Source organism: Schistocerca americana, chromosome 4, assembly GCF_021461395.2.
Source record: "Schistocerca americana isolate TAMUIC-IGC-003095 chromosome 4, iqSchAmer2.1, whole genome shotgun sequence".
In the NCBI taxonomy this organism is placed as follows: Eukaryota; Metazoa; Arthropoda; class Insecta; order Orthoptera; family Acrididae; genus Schistocerca; species Schistocerca americana.
Window position 1 is genome coordinate 24,169,003 of NC_060122.1, and position 13,791 is coordinate 24,182,793.

The following is a 13,791-nucleotide window of genomic DNA, read 5'->3' on the forward strand; positions in this document are numbered from 1 at the left end:
CCCTATCTTCCTGCCTTCACGAAAATGACCCTGTCTTCCTGCCTTCACGAACATTACCCTAGCTTCCTGCCTTCACGAACGTTGCTGTCGGAAGTAAAGTGAAGCGGTGGTCGTGAGTTGTAAGTCGATAGAGCACATGCCTGTGACGAAAGGCGAAGGTTTCAAGTTCGAGTGTCGATCCAGCATACCGTTTTAATGTGCCAGGTAGTTTCAGATCTACAGACAGTCCTGTGAAAAGTGAAATATAAGTCTGAAATTGTGATGTATGTGAAAAATCTTAGTATTTATGTGTTCTGTGCTGGGCTGCGGAGAGCTGTTCCCTGCTACCACGTGGCACACTGAGGAACAGGATAGCAGATTTCTATTTACAAGTCGACGTAAAAACAAAATATGGAAAGAGCTTCTAACTGTCGATAGTTAAGCAAAGAATCCAACAACAGGTATGTTCACGATTTTCTTCACACATACAGGCTGGGTACTAGTATGAGAACTACCATCATTTTTGACAGAAATCTAAACAAGTTTCTAGTAAATGCTGCGCAAACACTGTCTCCACATACGCGTACAGCGTAATTACTGTACCACGCAAACATTTGGGGTTACACTAGTCTGGTATGAGACGTTACCGGGGTGGTCAAATGGGGGCCGAACCGCACAATAACCCTGGGTTCGGTGTGGGGTTGTGAACCACTGAGGGCTACGACGAAACGAAGTCTCCCCGTCGTTTCCAGGTCCCCGGTTCAGTAGACAATAAACAATACACACATATGCTTATTTCATCAGCAGTTGTCGGTGATACATAATTATCCTTTTTTTTTCAGATATCCAGAGACGCACAGCATGCAGAATATAAGAAGTCCTAACGTTTGTTAACTACTAGGAGGCACATACTGAGTGTATCAATCACTGTTTATCATGAAATTTGTTGCAGTGATAGAACAACCGTGGTCGCCTATAGCGTCCGAGCGAAGGTAAAAAAAAAAAAAACACTTTTGTGTCGAATGCTGTCTATTATTTCACGACTGCCAGTTTCCGGCACTGTCGACCATCATACTCACATTGATATACGTATGTCAGTGTCTCTCTTTGTCCTACTGTACAGGATGTACTGTTTCGACGCCACAGTGCTCATTTAGTTTAAGGGAGAGAAGTTGTGTGCTCCATCCGTTTGAGGACCGAGTTAGCAATGAAATGTCTGTTACGTATTATAACTGATTCGGCGCCGGGCCTGCGGTATAGCATGCCTGGCAACCGAGAAATAGCGGAATCGAATCCCGGTAGGACAACAGCAATTTTCAGTTTGCCTTTACCTCCCAGCAATGTGAGAAGTCTCCACAACCGACACACAGTTGAGAATCCACGTTAAACAGCGAGGAAACTGTGTCGGCTAAGTGGGTTAGGTTAGGGACACATGACTGAAAAAGACTTCCTCCACCGCATGGAGCCAAACGAAATTCTCTGTGTATCGAATTTTGTAAGGCGCAAATTTGGGATGAGTTTAAGAGTTGCCTAATGGAGGGTGCAAAACACCGACTAAAAACTACGACCAGCACTGACTTGTTCGAGCAGGCTAGATCCTGTACGTAAGAAACGTAGTTTTCTCGTGAGACTGGCTACAGTGCCACTACGAATGGGGCCCAAGGATGGGCGACACTGCCGGAAACCGGTGATGTCCGCTGAGCGGGCGGACCGGAGCCGCGCCCTCACAGCTCCTGCTTGGGCGGGCGGGCTCCGGCGTCGCGCCGCCGCCAGTCCTCGGCCACCATGTGGGCGCACTTCTCGCCGATCATGATGGACGGCACGTTGGTGTTGCAGCGGACGACGAGCGGCATGACGGAGGCGTCGGCGACGCGCAGGCCGCGCACGCCGTGCACGCGCAGCCGCGGGTCCACGACGGCGTCGGGGTCGGCGGCGGGCCCCATCTTGGCGGTGCCGGCCGGGTGGTAGAGCGTGGTGGTGAGCTGCGGCAGCGAGCACCGCCAGTAGTCCTCGGTGGCGGGGCGGCGGTCGGCGCACGCCGCCAGCGGCAGGTCGCGCACCGTGAAGCCCGCGCCGCGCAGCGCGCGCGTCGCGCCCATGCGGTGCGCGAACGCCACGCCGGCCACGTGGTTGTCGAGGTCGCGCGGGTCCGCGTAGTAGGCGGCGTCGACGAGGGGGCGCCGGCGCGGGTCGGCGCCCGCCAGGCGCACGCGGCCGCGGCTCGTCGGCGCCAGCAGCGTCGGGATCACCAGCAGCGCGTCGTGGCGCTCCGTCAGCCGCGCCAGCGCCGCCGCCGCGTCCTCGCCGAAGTTGTAGTCGTGCGCCAGCGCGCCCGCCAGCTCCTTCTCCACGTAGATGTAGTGCATCTGCATGTCCGGGTAGGTCGGCGAGTCCACCTCCGGGAGGCCCACCAGGTTGGGGGGCGCCTCGTCCGTCCGGAGGAACCCGGTGAAGGAGCTGACTCTGGTGGTCGACAACGGCCCCGTCCTGTTGACCAGGTACTGGAAAGCGGTCTCTTCGGGCGACGTCTTCGTCGGCGGCTTTAACGTGTAGTACAACCCGGTGTACATCAGGTGGTCCTGTAGGTTGTATCCGACCTTCAGATCCTTTATTACGGGTATTCCGAATTCCTCCAGATGATCTTTCGGCCCGATTCCGGAGTGCATCAGTATGTGGGGCGTGTCGACAGCTCCCGCCGATACGATTACCTCCTTCTTGACTCCGACTTCTTTTACCTCGCCGTCTTTCACGTACCGAACGCCGTAAGCCGTCCGCGTCTCCGGGTCGACGAGTACTTTGGTGACGTAGGCGAACTTGGCGACGTGCAGGTTCTTCCTGTCCCTGGCCGGCGCCAGGTACCCTCGGGCGGTGCTCCACCTGGTGCCGTTCTTGATGTTGCAGTGCACCCGGCCGAACCCCAAGTTCGGCTCGGCGCTGTAGTCCTCGATTATCTTAAACCCGAGCTCCCGGGCAGCCTCTACCAGGGATTCCGTGTAGGGCTCGAGGAATTCCGGCATCGTGGCGAATATCGGGCCGCCGCGGCTGTGCACGGACTCTGTGTGCGGCCTCTTCTTCAGTTCCTTCTCGTCGAAGTCCTCGAGCTTCTTGAAGAACGGGAGCACGTCCCGGTAGGCCCAGCCGTCGTTGCCGAGCGCGGCCCAGCTGTCGTAGTCCTGCGGGCTGCCCCGGATGTAGACCATGGCGTTGAGCACGCTGGAGCCGCCCAGCACCTTGCCGCGCGGCCACGAGCAGCGGCCGCCCTTCAGGGACAGGCACGAATGCCCGTCCGGCTCCGTCAGGTAGGCCCAGTCTGCCTGCAACCAGAGGAGGCCCGGGCGCGTTCGTAGTAACAGAGGGCAAACCATCGAGTAAAACTGAAGTGATAGCAGGTGTTCCCCGGGGAAGCGTCCTGGGACCTCTGCTCTTCCTGATCTATATACGAGTAAATGACCTGGGTGACAATCTGAGCAGTTCTCTTAGGTTGTTCGCGGATGATGCTGTAATTAACCGTCTAGTAAGGTCATCCGAAGAGCAGTATCAGTTGCAAATCGATTTAGAAAAGATTGCTGTATGGTGTGACAGGTGGCAGTTGACGCTAAATAACGAAAAGTATGAGGTAATCCACATGAGTTCCAAAAGAAATCCGTTGGAATTCGATTACTCGATAAATAGTACAATTCTCAAGGCTGTCAATTCAACTAAATGCCTGGGTGTTAAAATTACGAACAACTTCAGACCACATAGATAATATTGTGGGGAAGGCGAGCCAAAGGTTGCGTTTCATTGGCAGGACACTTAGGAGATGCAACAAGTCCACTAAAGAGACAGCTTACACTACACTCGTTCGTCCTCTGTTAGAATATTGCTGCGCGGTGTGGGATCTTTACCAGTTGGGATTCACGGAGGACATCGAAAGGGTGCAAAAAAGGGCAGCTCGTTTTGTATTATCACGTAATAGGGGACAGAGTGTGGCAGATGTGATACGCGAGTTGGGATGGAAGCCATTAAAGCAAAGACGTTTTTGTCGCGGCGAGATCTATTTACGAAATTTCAGTCACCAACTTTCTCTTCCGAATGCGAAAATATTTTGTTGAGCCCAACCTACATAGATAGGAATGATCATCAAAATAAAATAAGAGAAATCAGAGCTCGAACAGAAAGGTTTAGGTGTTCGTTTTTCCCGGGCGCTGTTCGGGAGTGGAATGGTAGAGAGATAGTATGATTGTGGTTCGATGAACCCTCTGCCAAGCACTTAAATGTGAATTGCACAGTAATCATGTAGATGTAGATGTAGATGTAGATGTCGTCTACACTCGGACCACGGGTATGGTTTGTTTTTGCTGGATTAGTTTTTCCCTCCACAATCGTCAATCTGCAGGTTACTGCCAACACCACAGTGTCTTACTTGGACTGGCCTCATTGGAGGTGCATGCCGTGACCTTTGAACTAGCAGTGCCACAGGTGAAAGAAATGATAATTGTGGCATAAAAACCCTAAGACTGCCTGCTGCTCGAACACCACACTTGACATCCGTACTGACCCACTTCTCAATGCATACCACTCTGAAAATAATTGTTCGGCGAGTGTTCTTGTGTTCGATCGAGGCTAAAAGGAAAATTCTAAGAGACTCTCGTCCCAGCAAGATCTTTGTTATTTGACCGCAGCACGCAGTGGTGGAAGACGAAACGTGTGTAAATTGTGAGATTAAACTGTACCGATATTTTGATAGAGATAATGCGAGTACCCCAACTGAAACAGAATACAAAACGCTGTAAAATACGAATATGTGTCTCTTTTACAACACGTCAAGATTATTTATCCTTGATCTTCGTATTTGTGTACAATCATAGTAAATGAAATTATATTAGTCATAAAGCAAAATATTGCCTCGAAACAATATATGTCAACACATAGAGTAATTAGTCGTATTTCCAAATATAAAAATTTCCGCTTTGTTGTACGCGCTTCCTATGTACGTCATCGATGTACAAACGCGGAGTTTTAATGAAATGATTAAAGCATAGAGGGATACCACAGCTCTTCGCAGACTCTGGATAAAGTCATCACAGTGGCTTTTGATGCTGGATTACTGCAGAGTGAATACACTGAAAATGGTCTAGCATGCCGACATTGTTCTCTTTTCATGTCTGCACGCATTTCACTCCACTGTATTTTAATCATTTCATTGAAACACTACCTTCGTACTTCCATCACGAATAAAGGAAGAAAGACCGATAACACAGCAGCTTCTATTTGCGGAGTATGACTCAACAAGTGCTGTATGTGTTGACGTATTGATCCCAGCAAATCCTTGGGATTTGTAAAATAATATCTCATTTATTATACTTGTCATAACTGTTTCTTCAGTGACTTGTGCTTCTACAGCCATTACGTTTGTTAACCTTCAGACATCGAATTGCTACTCAGACGAATGATCTCCAAGTAATTTGTAAGAGACAGATGTTATATTTAAAAATAATCTTATTCATATTTAGCTCTTCGAGTTGGAGTACCTCCTCCATCTCCATGTCTAATACCTATTACAGGATCCCGTCGTTCCGATTAATTGGTACAGCGAAAAATGACTGAGGAGGCCAGGTTGTAGTACTGACTGAAACAAATAGGCATCAAACTAGTATCTAAGTGGGACACATCACAATTTTTATAACGCGTACTTTGAAGCAGCAGCATATTGTGCACAATGTATATCGAAACCCAGCGGCAAAACGTTTACAATGTATTAATCCTGCAGAGAAAACAAAAAAATGTAAGATGAAAACGTATAATAACTATTATGAAAAAGCGAGGAAAATGTTCGTAGATAGCATGTATCTCTTTCAGACGTTAGGGAAATGTCCGATGAGAGCGTGGGTCGTTTTCAGACGTCACCGTGTGGCTATACGTTTGAACAGGCATGTACAGCCCGTAAGCTAACATTCTGTGGTCGGTAGTACTTTGTACTTCAGTCGCTTTCTCAAACACTGGGAGCACAAATGTTGCGAGGAGTAAAGCTTCGTCTGTTTCCTTCGGTACGCGCACTCTGCAGCAGCCTTATTTTCGCAGTCTGCTTGCGAGGTATACGGTAGAGGCAGCAGAGTTCATCCACTGTCTTGCTCGAATAGCAGTTCCCTGCATTTACCTGAAAATGACTTCGAGTAATGACATCGTCTTTCTTTCCATTTCAGTTCTTTAAACTTCTATTAAGTAAACGAAACACGTTTTTTAACCTTATTTCACAATCTTTATTGTTATTATACGACCCAGGTTTCGGGTTATAGTCGCATTTTCTAATACACAACTGATGCCAACGATTGTAACCAAACACAGATCAGTAAATCACGTTCTTAATCTATCGATTCGGGACTTGAACTACAAAAGTTTTCTTCGTCGACAAGTCTGACACAGCTGCAATGGTAATCTACAACATTCACAGCGTTTACAACAATGCATCCAGGAATGGGAATTTGTGTCGTCATCTATTTGTAGGTTGTAACATTGTCTAAATGGGTGAATAACTGACTTGAGTTTGCTCACTAAGAGGTAGATGTGGGGATACACACATCTGATTTTTAATTTCTAATTTTTCTAACCCCCCCCTCCATGAACCATGGACCTAGCCGTTGGTGTGGAGGCTTGCGTCCCTCAACGATACAGATAGCCGTACCGTAGGTGCAACCACAATGGAGGGGTATCTGTTGAGAGGCATGACAAACGTGTGGTTCCTGAAGAGGGGCAGAACAGTAGTTCCAGGGGCAACAGTCTGGATGATTGACTGATCTGGCCTTGTAACACTAACCAAAACGGCCTTGCTGTGCTGGTACTGCGAACGGCTGAAAGCAACGGGAAACTACGGCCGCAATTTTTCCCGAGGGCATGCAGCTTTACTGTATGCTTAAATGATGATGGCGTCCTCTTGGGTAAAATATTCCGGAGGTAAAGTAGGCCCCCATTCGGATCTACAGGCGGGGACTACTCAAGAGGACGTCGTTATCAGGAGAAAGAAAACTGGCATTCTACGGATCGGAGCGTGGAATGTCAGACCCCTTAATCGGGCAGGTAGGTTAGAAAATTCAAAAATGGAACAAGACTTTTGGTCGGGTGAATACAGGGTTGTAAATACAAAATAAAATAGGGGTAATGCAGGAGTAGGTTTAATAATGAATAGGGCAATAGGAGTGCGGGTAAGACACTACAAACAGCATAGTAAACGCATTATTGTGGCCAAGATAGACACGAAACCCACGCCTACTACAGTAGTACAAGTTTATATGCCAACTAGCTCTGCAGATGACGAAGAAATTGATGAAATGTATGATGAGATAAAAGAAATTATTCAGGTAGTGAAGGGAGACGAAAATTTAATAGTGATGGGTGACTGGAATTCGTCAGTAGCAAAACGAAGAGAAGGAAACGTGGTAGGTGAATGTAGATTGAGGCTAAGAAATGAAAGAGGAAGCCGCCTGGAAGAATTTTGCACAGAGCATAACTTAATCATAGCTAACACTTCGTTCAAGAGTTATGAAAGAAGGTTGTATACATGGAAGAACCCTGAAGACACTAGAAGGTTTCAGATAGATTATATAATGGTAAGACAGAGATTTAGGAACCAGGTTTTAAATTGTAAGACATTTCCATGGGCAGATGTGGACTCTGACCACAATCTATTGGTTATGAACTGTAGAATAAAAGTGAAGAAACTGCAGAAAGGGGGGAATTTAAGGAGATGGGACCTGGATAAACTGGAAGAACCACAGGTTGTACAGTTTCAGGGAGAGCATAAGGGAACAATTGACAGAAATGGGGGAAAGAAATACAGTAGAAGAAGAATGGGTAGCTTTGAATGATGAAGTAGTGAAGGCAGCAGAGGATCAAGTAGGTAAAAAGACGAGGGCTAGTAGAAATCCTTGGGTAACAGAAGATATATTGAATTTAATTGATGAAAGGAGAAAATATGAAAATGCAGTAAATGAAGCAGGCAAAAAGGAATACAAACGTCTCAAAAATGAGATCGACGGAAGTGCAAAATGGCTAAGCAGGCATGGCTAGAGGACAAATGTGAGGATGTAGAGGGTTGTCTCACTAGGGGTAAGATAGATACTGCCTACAGGAAAATTAAAGAGACCTTTGGAGAAAAGAGAACCACTTGCATGAATATCAAGAGCACAGATGGAAACCCAGTTCTAAGCAAAGAAGGGAATGCAGAAATTTGGAAGGAGTATATAGAGGGTCTATACAGGAGCGATGTACTTGAGGACAATATTATGGAAATGGAAGAGGATGTAAGTGAACATGAAATGGGAGATATGATATTGCGTGAAGAGTTTGACAGAGCACTGAAAGACCTGAGTCGAAACAAGGTCCCGGGAGTAGACAACATTCCACTAGAACTACTGACAGCCTTGGGAGAGCCAGTCCTGACAAAACTCTACCATCTAGTGAGCAAGATGTATTAGACAGGCGAAATACCCTCAGACTTCAAGAAGAATATAATAATTCCAATTCCAATGAAAGCAGGTGTTGACAGATGTGAAAATTACCGAACTATCAGTTTAATAATTCACAGCTGCAAAATTCTAACGCGAATTATTTACAGACGAATCTAAAAACTGGTAGAAGCCGACCTCGGGGAAGATCAGTTTGGATTCCGTAGAAATGTTGGAACACGTGAGGCAATACTGACCCTACGACTTATCTTAGATGAAATATTAAGGAAAGGCAAACCTACGTTACTAGCATTTGTATACTTAGCGAAAGCTGTTGACAATGTTGACTGGAATCCTCTTTCAAATTCTGAAGGTGGCAGGGGTAAAATACAGGGAGCGAAAGACTATTTACAATTTGTACAGAAACGAGATGGCAGTTATAAGAGTCGAGGGGCGTGAAAGGGAAGCAGTGGTTGGGAAGGGAGTGAGGCTGGGTTTTAGCCTCTCCCCGATGCTATTCAATCTGTATATTGAGCAAGCAGTAAAGGAACAAAAGAAAAGTTTGGAGTAGGTATTGAAAAGCATGGAGAAGAAATAAAAACTTTGAAGTTCGCCGATGACATTGTAATTCTGTCAGAGACAGCCAAGGACTTGGAAGAGCAGTTGAACGGAATGGACAGTGTCTTGAAAGGAGGGTATAAGATGAACATCAACAAAAGCAAAACGAGGATAATGGAATGTAGTCGAATTAAGTCGGGAGATGCTGAGGAAATTAGATTAGGAAATGAGACACTTAAAGTAGTAAAGGAGTTTTGCTATTTGGGGAGCAAAATAACTGATGATGGTTGAAGCAGAGAGGAATAAAATGTAGACTGGCAATGGCAAGGAAAGCGTTTCTGAAGAAGAGAAATTTGTTAACATCGAGTCGTTTCTGAAAGTATTTTTATGGAGTGTGGCCATGAGTAGAAGTGAATCATGGACGATAAATAGTTTAGACAAGAAGAGAATAGAAGCTTTCGAAATGTGGTGCTGCAGAAGAATGCTGAAGATTAGATGGGTAGATCACATAACTAATGAGGAGGTATTAAATCGGACTGGAGAGAAGAGAAGTTTGTGGCACAACTTGACTAGAAGAAGGGATCGGTTGGTATGACATGTTCTGAGGCATCAAGGGATCACCAATTTAGTACTGGAGGACAGCGTGGAGGGTAAAAATCGTAGAGGGAGACCAAGAGATGAATACACAAAGCTGATTCAGAAGGATGTAGGCTGCAGTAGGTACTGGGAGATGAAGAAGCTTGCACAGGATAGAGTAGCATGGAGAGCCACATCAAACCAGTCTCAGGACTGAAGACCACAACAACAAAAAATTTTCTAATTGAGTGTGCATTGCACTCTTTCCCTCTGTGTGTAGGACTTCTAACATCTATTACATGTTTGTAGTTTAAGCTATTTTCAGCAAAGGATAAATCTGTCTCCTTTGATCTGCAGCTGCCATGGTATTCTGTGGTTCTGCTACAGGTTGACTTCCCATTCCCTCCTATACAGCGGGACTGACACTCCTGACAATTATAAACCCTAGTTTTCATGACGGCCCGTTGCTTATCTTTGGATTGATGAAACATTTCAAAATCAAAATGTGTGTGAAATCTTATGGGACTTAACTGCTTAGGTCATCAGCCCTCTGCTTACACACTACTTAACCTAAATTATCCTAAGGACAAACGCACTCATTCTCGAGGGAGGACTCGACCCTCCGCCGGGACTAGCCGCACAGTCCGTAACTGCAGCACCCGAGACCGCTCGGCTAATCCCGCGCGGCGATGAAACATTTGCCCAGTGTCTCTGGGACATAGAAACACACAGAAAAAGCCTTTGGTCTTAAAATGCATTTGTTCAGCATATGAGAGTATACCGAAGAGCATGCACTCCCTTTAGACTTTGTTTCAGGTTAGCGAGGAATTCAGAACTGAGAGAGGAGCCATGGAAGGAGATTACACATTCTTTGAACTTCTTTATGTCTCTTTTCGCATGAGCTGCAGAGACCTTTTACGTTTCTACATCTACATCTACGCAAGCATCTGTCGGTGTGTAGTGGAGGGTACTTTATGCGACACTGTCACTTTTCCCTTTCCCTGTTGCAGTCGCGAACGTTTCGCGGGAAGAACGACTACCGGCAAGCCTCCACGTGCGCTGGGATCTCTCTAAATCTATTTTCACGATCTTTTCGCGAGATGTACGTAGCAAGTGGCAGTATACTTGTTGACTCCACTAGGCCGTACGATCTCGTCGGACGTTTAACAGTAAACCACGCCGTGATGCAGAACGCTTCTGACGCAGCGTCTGCCACAGGAGTCGGCTGATCATCTCCGTGACGCCTTGGTGCTTGCTAAATGAACCTGTAACGAAACGTGCTGCTCTTCTTTGGATCTTCTCTACCTCCTCTATCAATAGTGTTTGGTTCAGATCCCAAGCGTGACGAACGATATTCAGGTGTCGGTCTAGCTAAGATTTTGTAAGCTACCTATTTTCTTCAAGGACTTCATTTCCTGAGGTTTATTCCAATGAATCTGTTGGGCCTCTGCCTTTTCTGCAATTAATTTTACGTGGTCGCTCCAGTTTAAATCAGTCCTTACAAGTACTGCTGCATATTTTATGGAAGTAGCCGCTTCTAGTGATTGTTTTGCAGTCGTTTTATCATACACTAAACCGTCTCTCTGTCCGTGTATATCCAGCACGCTATAATTGTTAACGCTGAGGGTCAACTGTCACCTTTCTACGTGTCGCTACAGTTTTCTGGCGTAGCAGCTTCGTGCAGAATAAATAGCATCGCCGCGAAAAGCCTCACGGAGCTTCCGATGTTGTCTGTTCTGTGATTTATATCTATATATCTATCGTGAAAAGTAATGCACCTACGACATTCCACTGCGGTACGCCCGAGGCACTTTTACGTCTGAAGACTTGTCTTAATTGTGAATGACGTACTGTGTTCTGTATGTTGGAAACTCTTCAGTCCAGTCACGCAGCTGGTCTGATATCCCATACGCTCGTATTTTGTCCATTAGGCGGTGGTTCGGAACCGTACCGAGCGCCTTCCCACGTCAGGTCGCCGGTGTCCACCTCCTTCCGCGTCACCTGGACCAACACAGCCAGCTGCGTTTCACACTACACTTGATTTGGATCTCATGTTGAGGGAGTTTCGGTCTCCAGAAATGTCATAGTACACCAACTATAAAACAGGTTCGAGAATCTTACGACTGACCGACGTGAGAGATATAGGGCTACAGTTTTGTGCGCCTGTTCTACGATCCTACTTGAAAAGGGGAAATGCCTGTGCTTTTTCCAAATACTACCTCGGGCATGGATGTGTGTGATGTCCTTAGGTTAGTTAGGTTTAAGTAGTTCTAAGTTCTAGGGGACTGATGACCTCAGAAGTTAAGTCTCATAGTGCTCAGAGCCATTTGAACGATTTTGTCCTTACGTTAGTTTCGGCTCCGTTTAGTTTTTGTTCGTCTGTGAAGCTTTGGCTGAGATTAAATTTACAATGAACATCTCTTAGCTTTCGTAGCATATTTATAACACGGGTGTCGACGTAAGGCGCGTCTTCTCCATCCCTCACAACTCGGATTGGCACATACCTGTCTAAAGCGTATTGTCCAGTGTTCTTCAACTTTGTCCATTGATACTCAACGTTGTTAGTGCCAGAGACAAAATTTCCGTGCTGACCGTTTAGATAGTCTGAATTCTGTCTTTTCTTCGCTCTTGCTAAGCAGAAAGGTCTCCCTAACTTTGTTTTTATTTACATGTACAGCCGCATTCAGTGACGCTGTAACGGCCTTATGATCACTGATCCCCTCTTGAACGCTGACTCGAAGTGTTCGGGTTCATCACCAGCTGTTAGCTTCACGAATCGATTCTCTGATTAATTTCTCAAGGTAATTTTCGGACAAGGCATTTAAAAGAATTTCAAACATTTCCTTGTCATTACTACAACTCCTAATTACTTGAATCTCCTAGAATATAGGGGTAAGTTGAAATATCGACCTAAAACTGCAGCATGACCAGAAAATTTACTGAAAGATTCTCCAAGTTTCCCGTCATATGTTTCGCCATTACCGGTCCTTCTCTTGATCCACCACTAACATTTGTCTTCACCCGAATTATTTAGCACTCCGGATCTGCACTAATCTCACTACATGTTATCGTGTTTTTATCACGTCTCCGCCACCAGCATTCAACCTATCTTTGCGATTCACAGTCGTGTCTGAATTTAGAAGGGCCGGCCGGTGTGGCCTAGCGGTTCTAGGAGCTTCAGTCTGGAACCGCGCGACCGCTACGGTCGCAGGTTCGAATCCCGCCTCGGGCATGGATGTGTTCGAAATCCTTTGTTTAGACAGGCTTAAGTAGTTCTAAGTTCTAGAGGACTGATGATTTCAGATATTAAGTCCCATAGTGCTCAGAGCCATTTGAACTATTTTTTTGAATTTAGAAATTTACTGCTGTTGACATCTGATTTCAAAAATGGTTCAAATGGCTCTGTGCACTATGGAACTTGACTTCTGAGGTCATCAGTGCCCTAGAACTTAGAACTACTTAAACCTAACTAACGTAAGGACATCACACACATCCATGCCCGAGGCAGCATTCGAACCTGCGACCGTAGCGGTCACGCGGTTCCAGACTGAAGCGCCTAGAACCGCTCGGCCACTCCAGCCGGCCATCTGATTTCACTCATCTTTCTATTCCTAGTACAATGAAGGCAATGTTACCGTTTATAAGTGAGACTAGTTCTGCGACTCTCTTACAGTTAAATAATACGAAGATGAAATGTCATTCCTGCATCTGGACTCGCAACGCATTTTACCGGGCGTCTAGAGGGTATCCCCTCTCCTAAAAATCCCACTTGTAAAACCGAGTAGCCGCTTCCTGCATGTAGCTCACGCCTGATCTATTAAGGAAGGTCCTACAATTTGTTCAGTGTGCCAATGGATTACTGGAACGTCCACTGTCAGGTCTACTTGATGACGACACCACTCTCCGGGATAGTCCGCATCAATATGTTGTATTTGGCTTCGTCAACAGTGGACTTAAATTTCCAGGAGTTTTGCTAACAAAACTGTCTTCCGTTTGCCTTGCCTTCTGGTGATACCTCGAATTTGTTTTACCTCATTTGTCTTCGTTCTATGACGACCAGAGATTTAAACGATGAGCGAGGCTACAGAAGTTTACCGCTAATGATTTAGTAGTATAAAATTGACCTCGTTCTCTTGTTTAAGACAATTCTTGTGGCAGAGAGGTTCTAGGGGCTTCAGTCTGGAACCACTACGGTCGCAGGTTCGGATCCTGCCTCGGGCATGGATGTGTGTGATGTCCTTAGGTTAGTTAGGTT

The 13,791-nt window shown here is 46.2% G+C and overlaps 1 protein-coding gene across 1 annotated transcript in view; it reads right to left on the reverse strand.

Annotated features, from left to right (window-relative positions):
- Positions 1 to 766: 766 nt before the first annotated feature.
- LOC124612743 (glucose dehydrogenase [FAD, quinone]-like) overlaps positions 767 to 13,791 on the reverse strand; it is a 55,305-nt gene continuing 42,280 nt past the window's right edge. Inside the window, exon 3 of the mRNA XM_047141126.1 lies at positions 767 to 3,293. Within this exon, the coding sequence (XP_046997082.1) occupies positions 1,704 to 3,293 (1,590 nt within the window). The 3' untranslated portion in view covers positions 767 to 1,703. The remainder of the gene's footprint in view (positions 3,294 to 13,791) is intronic.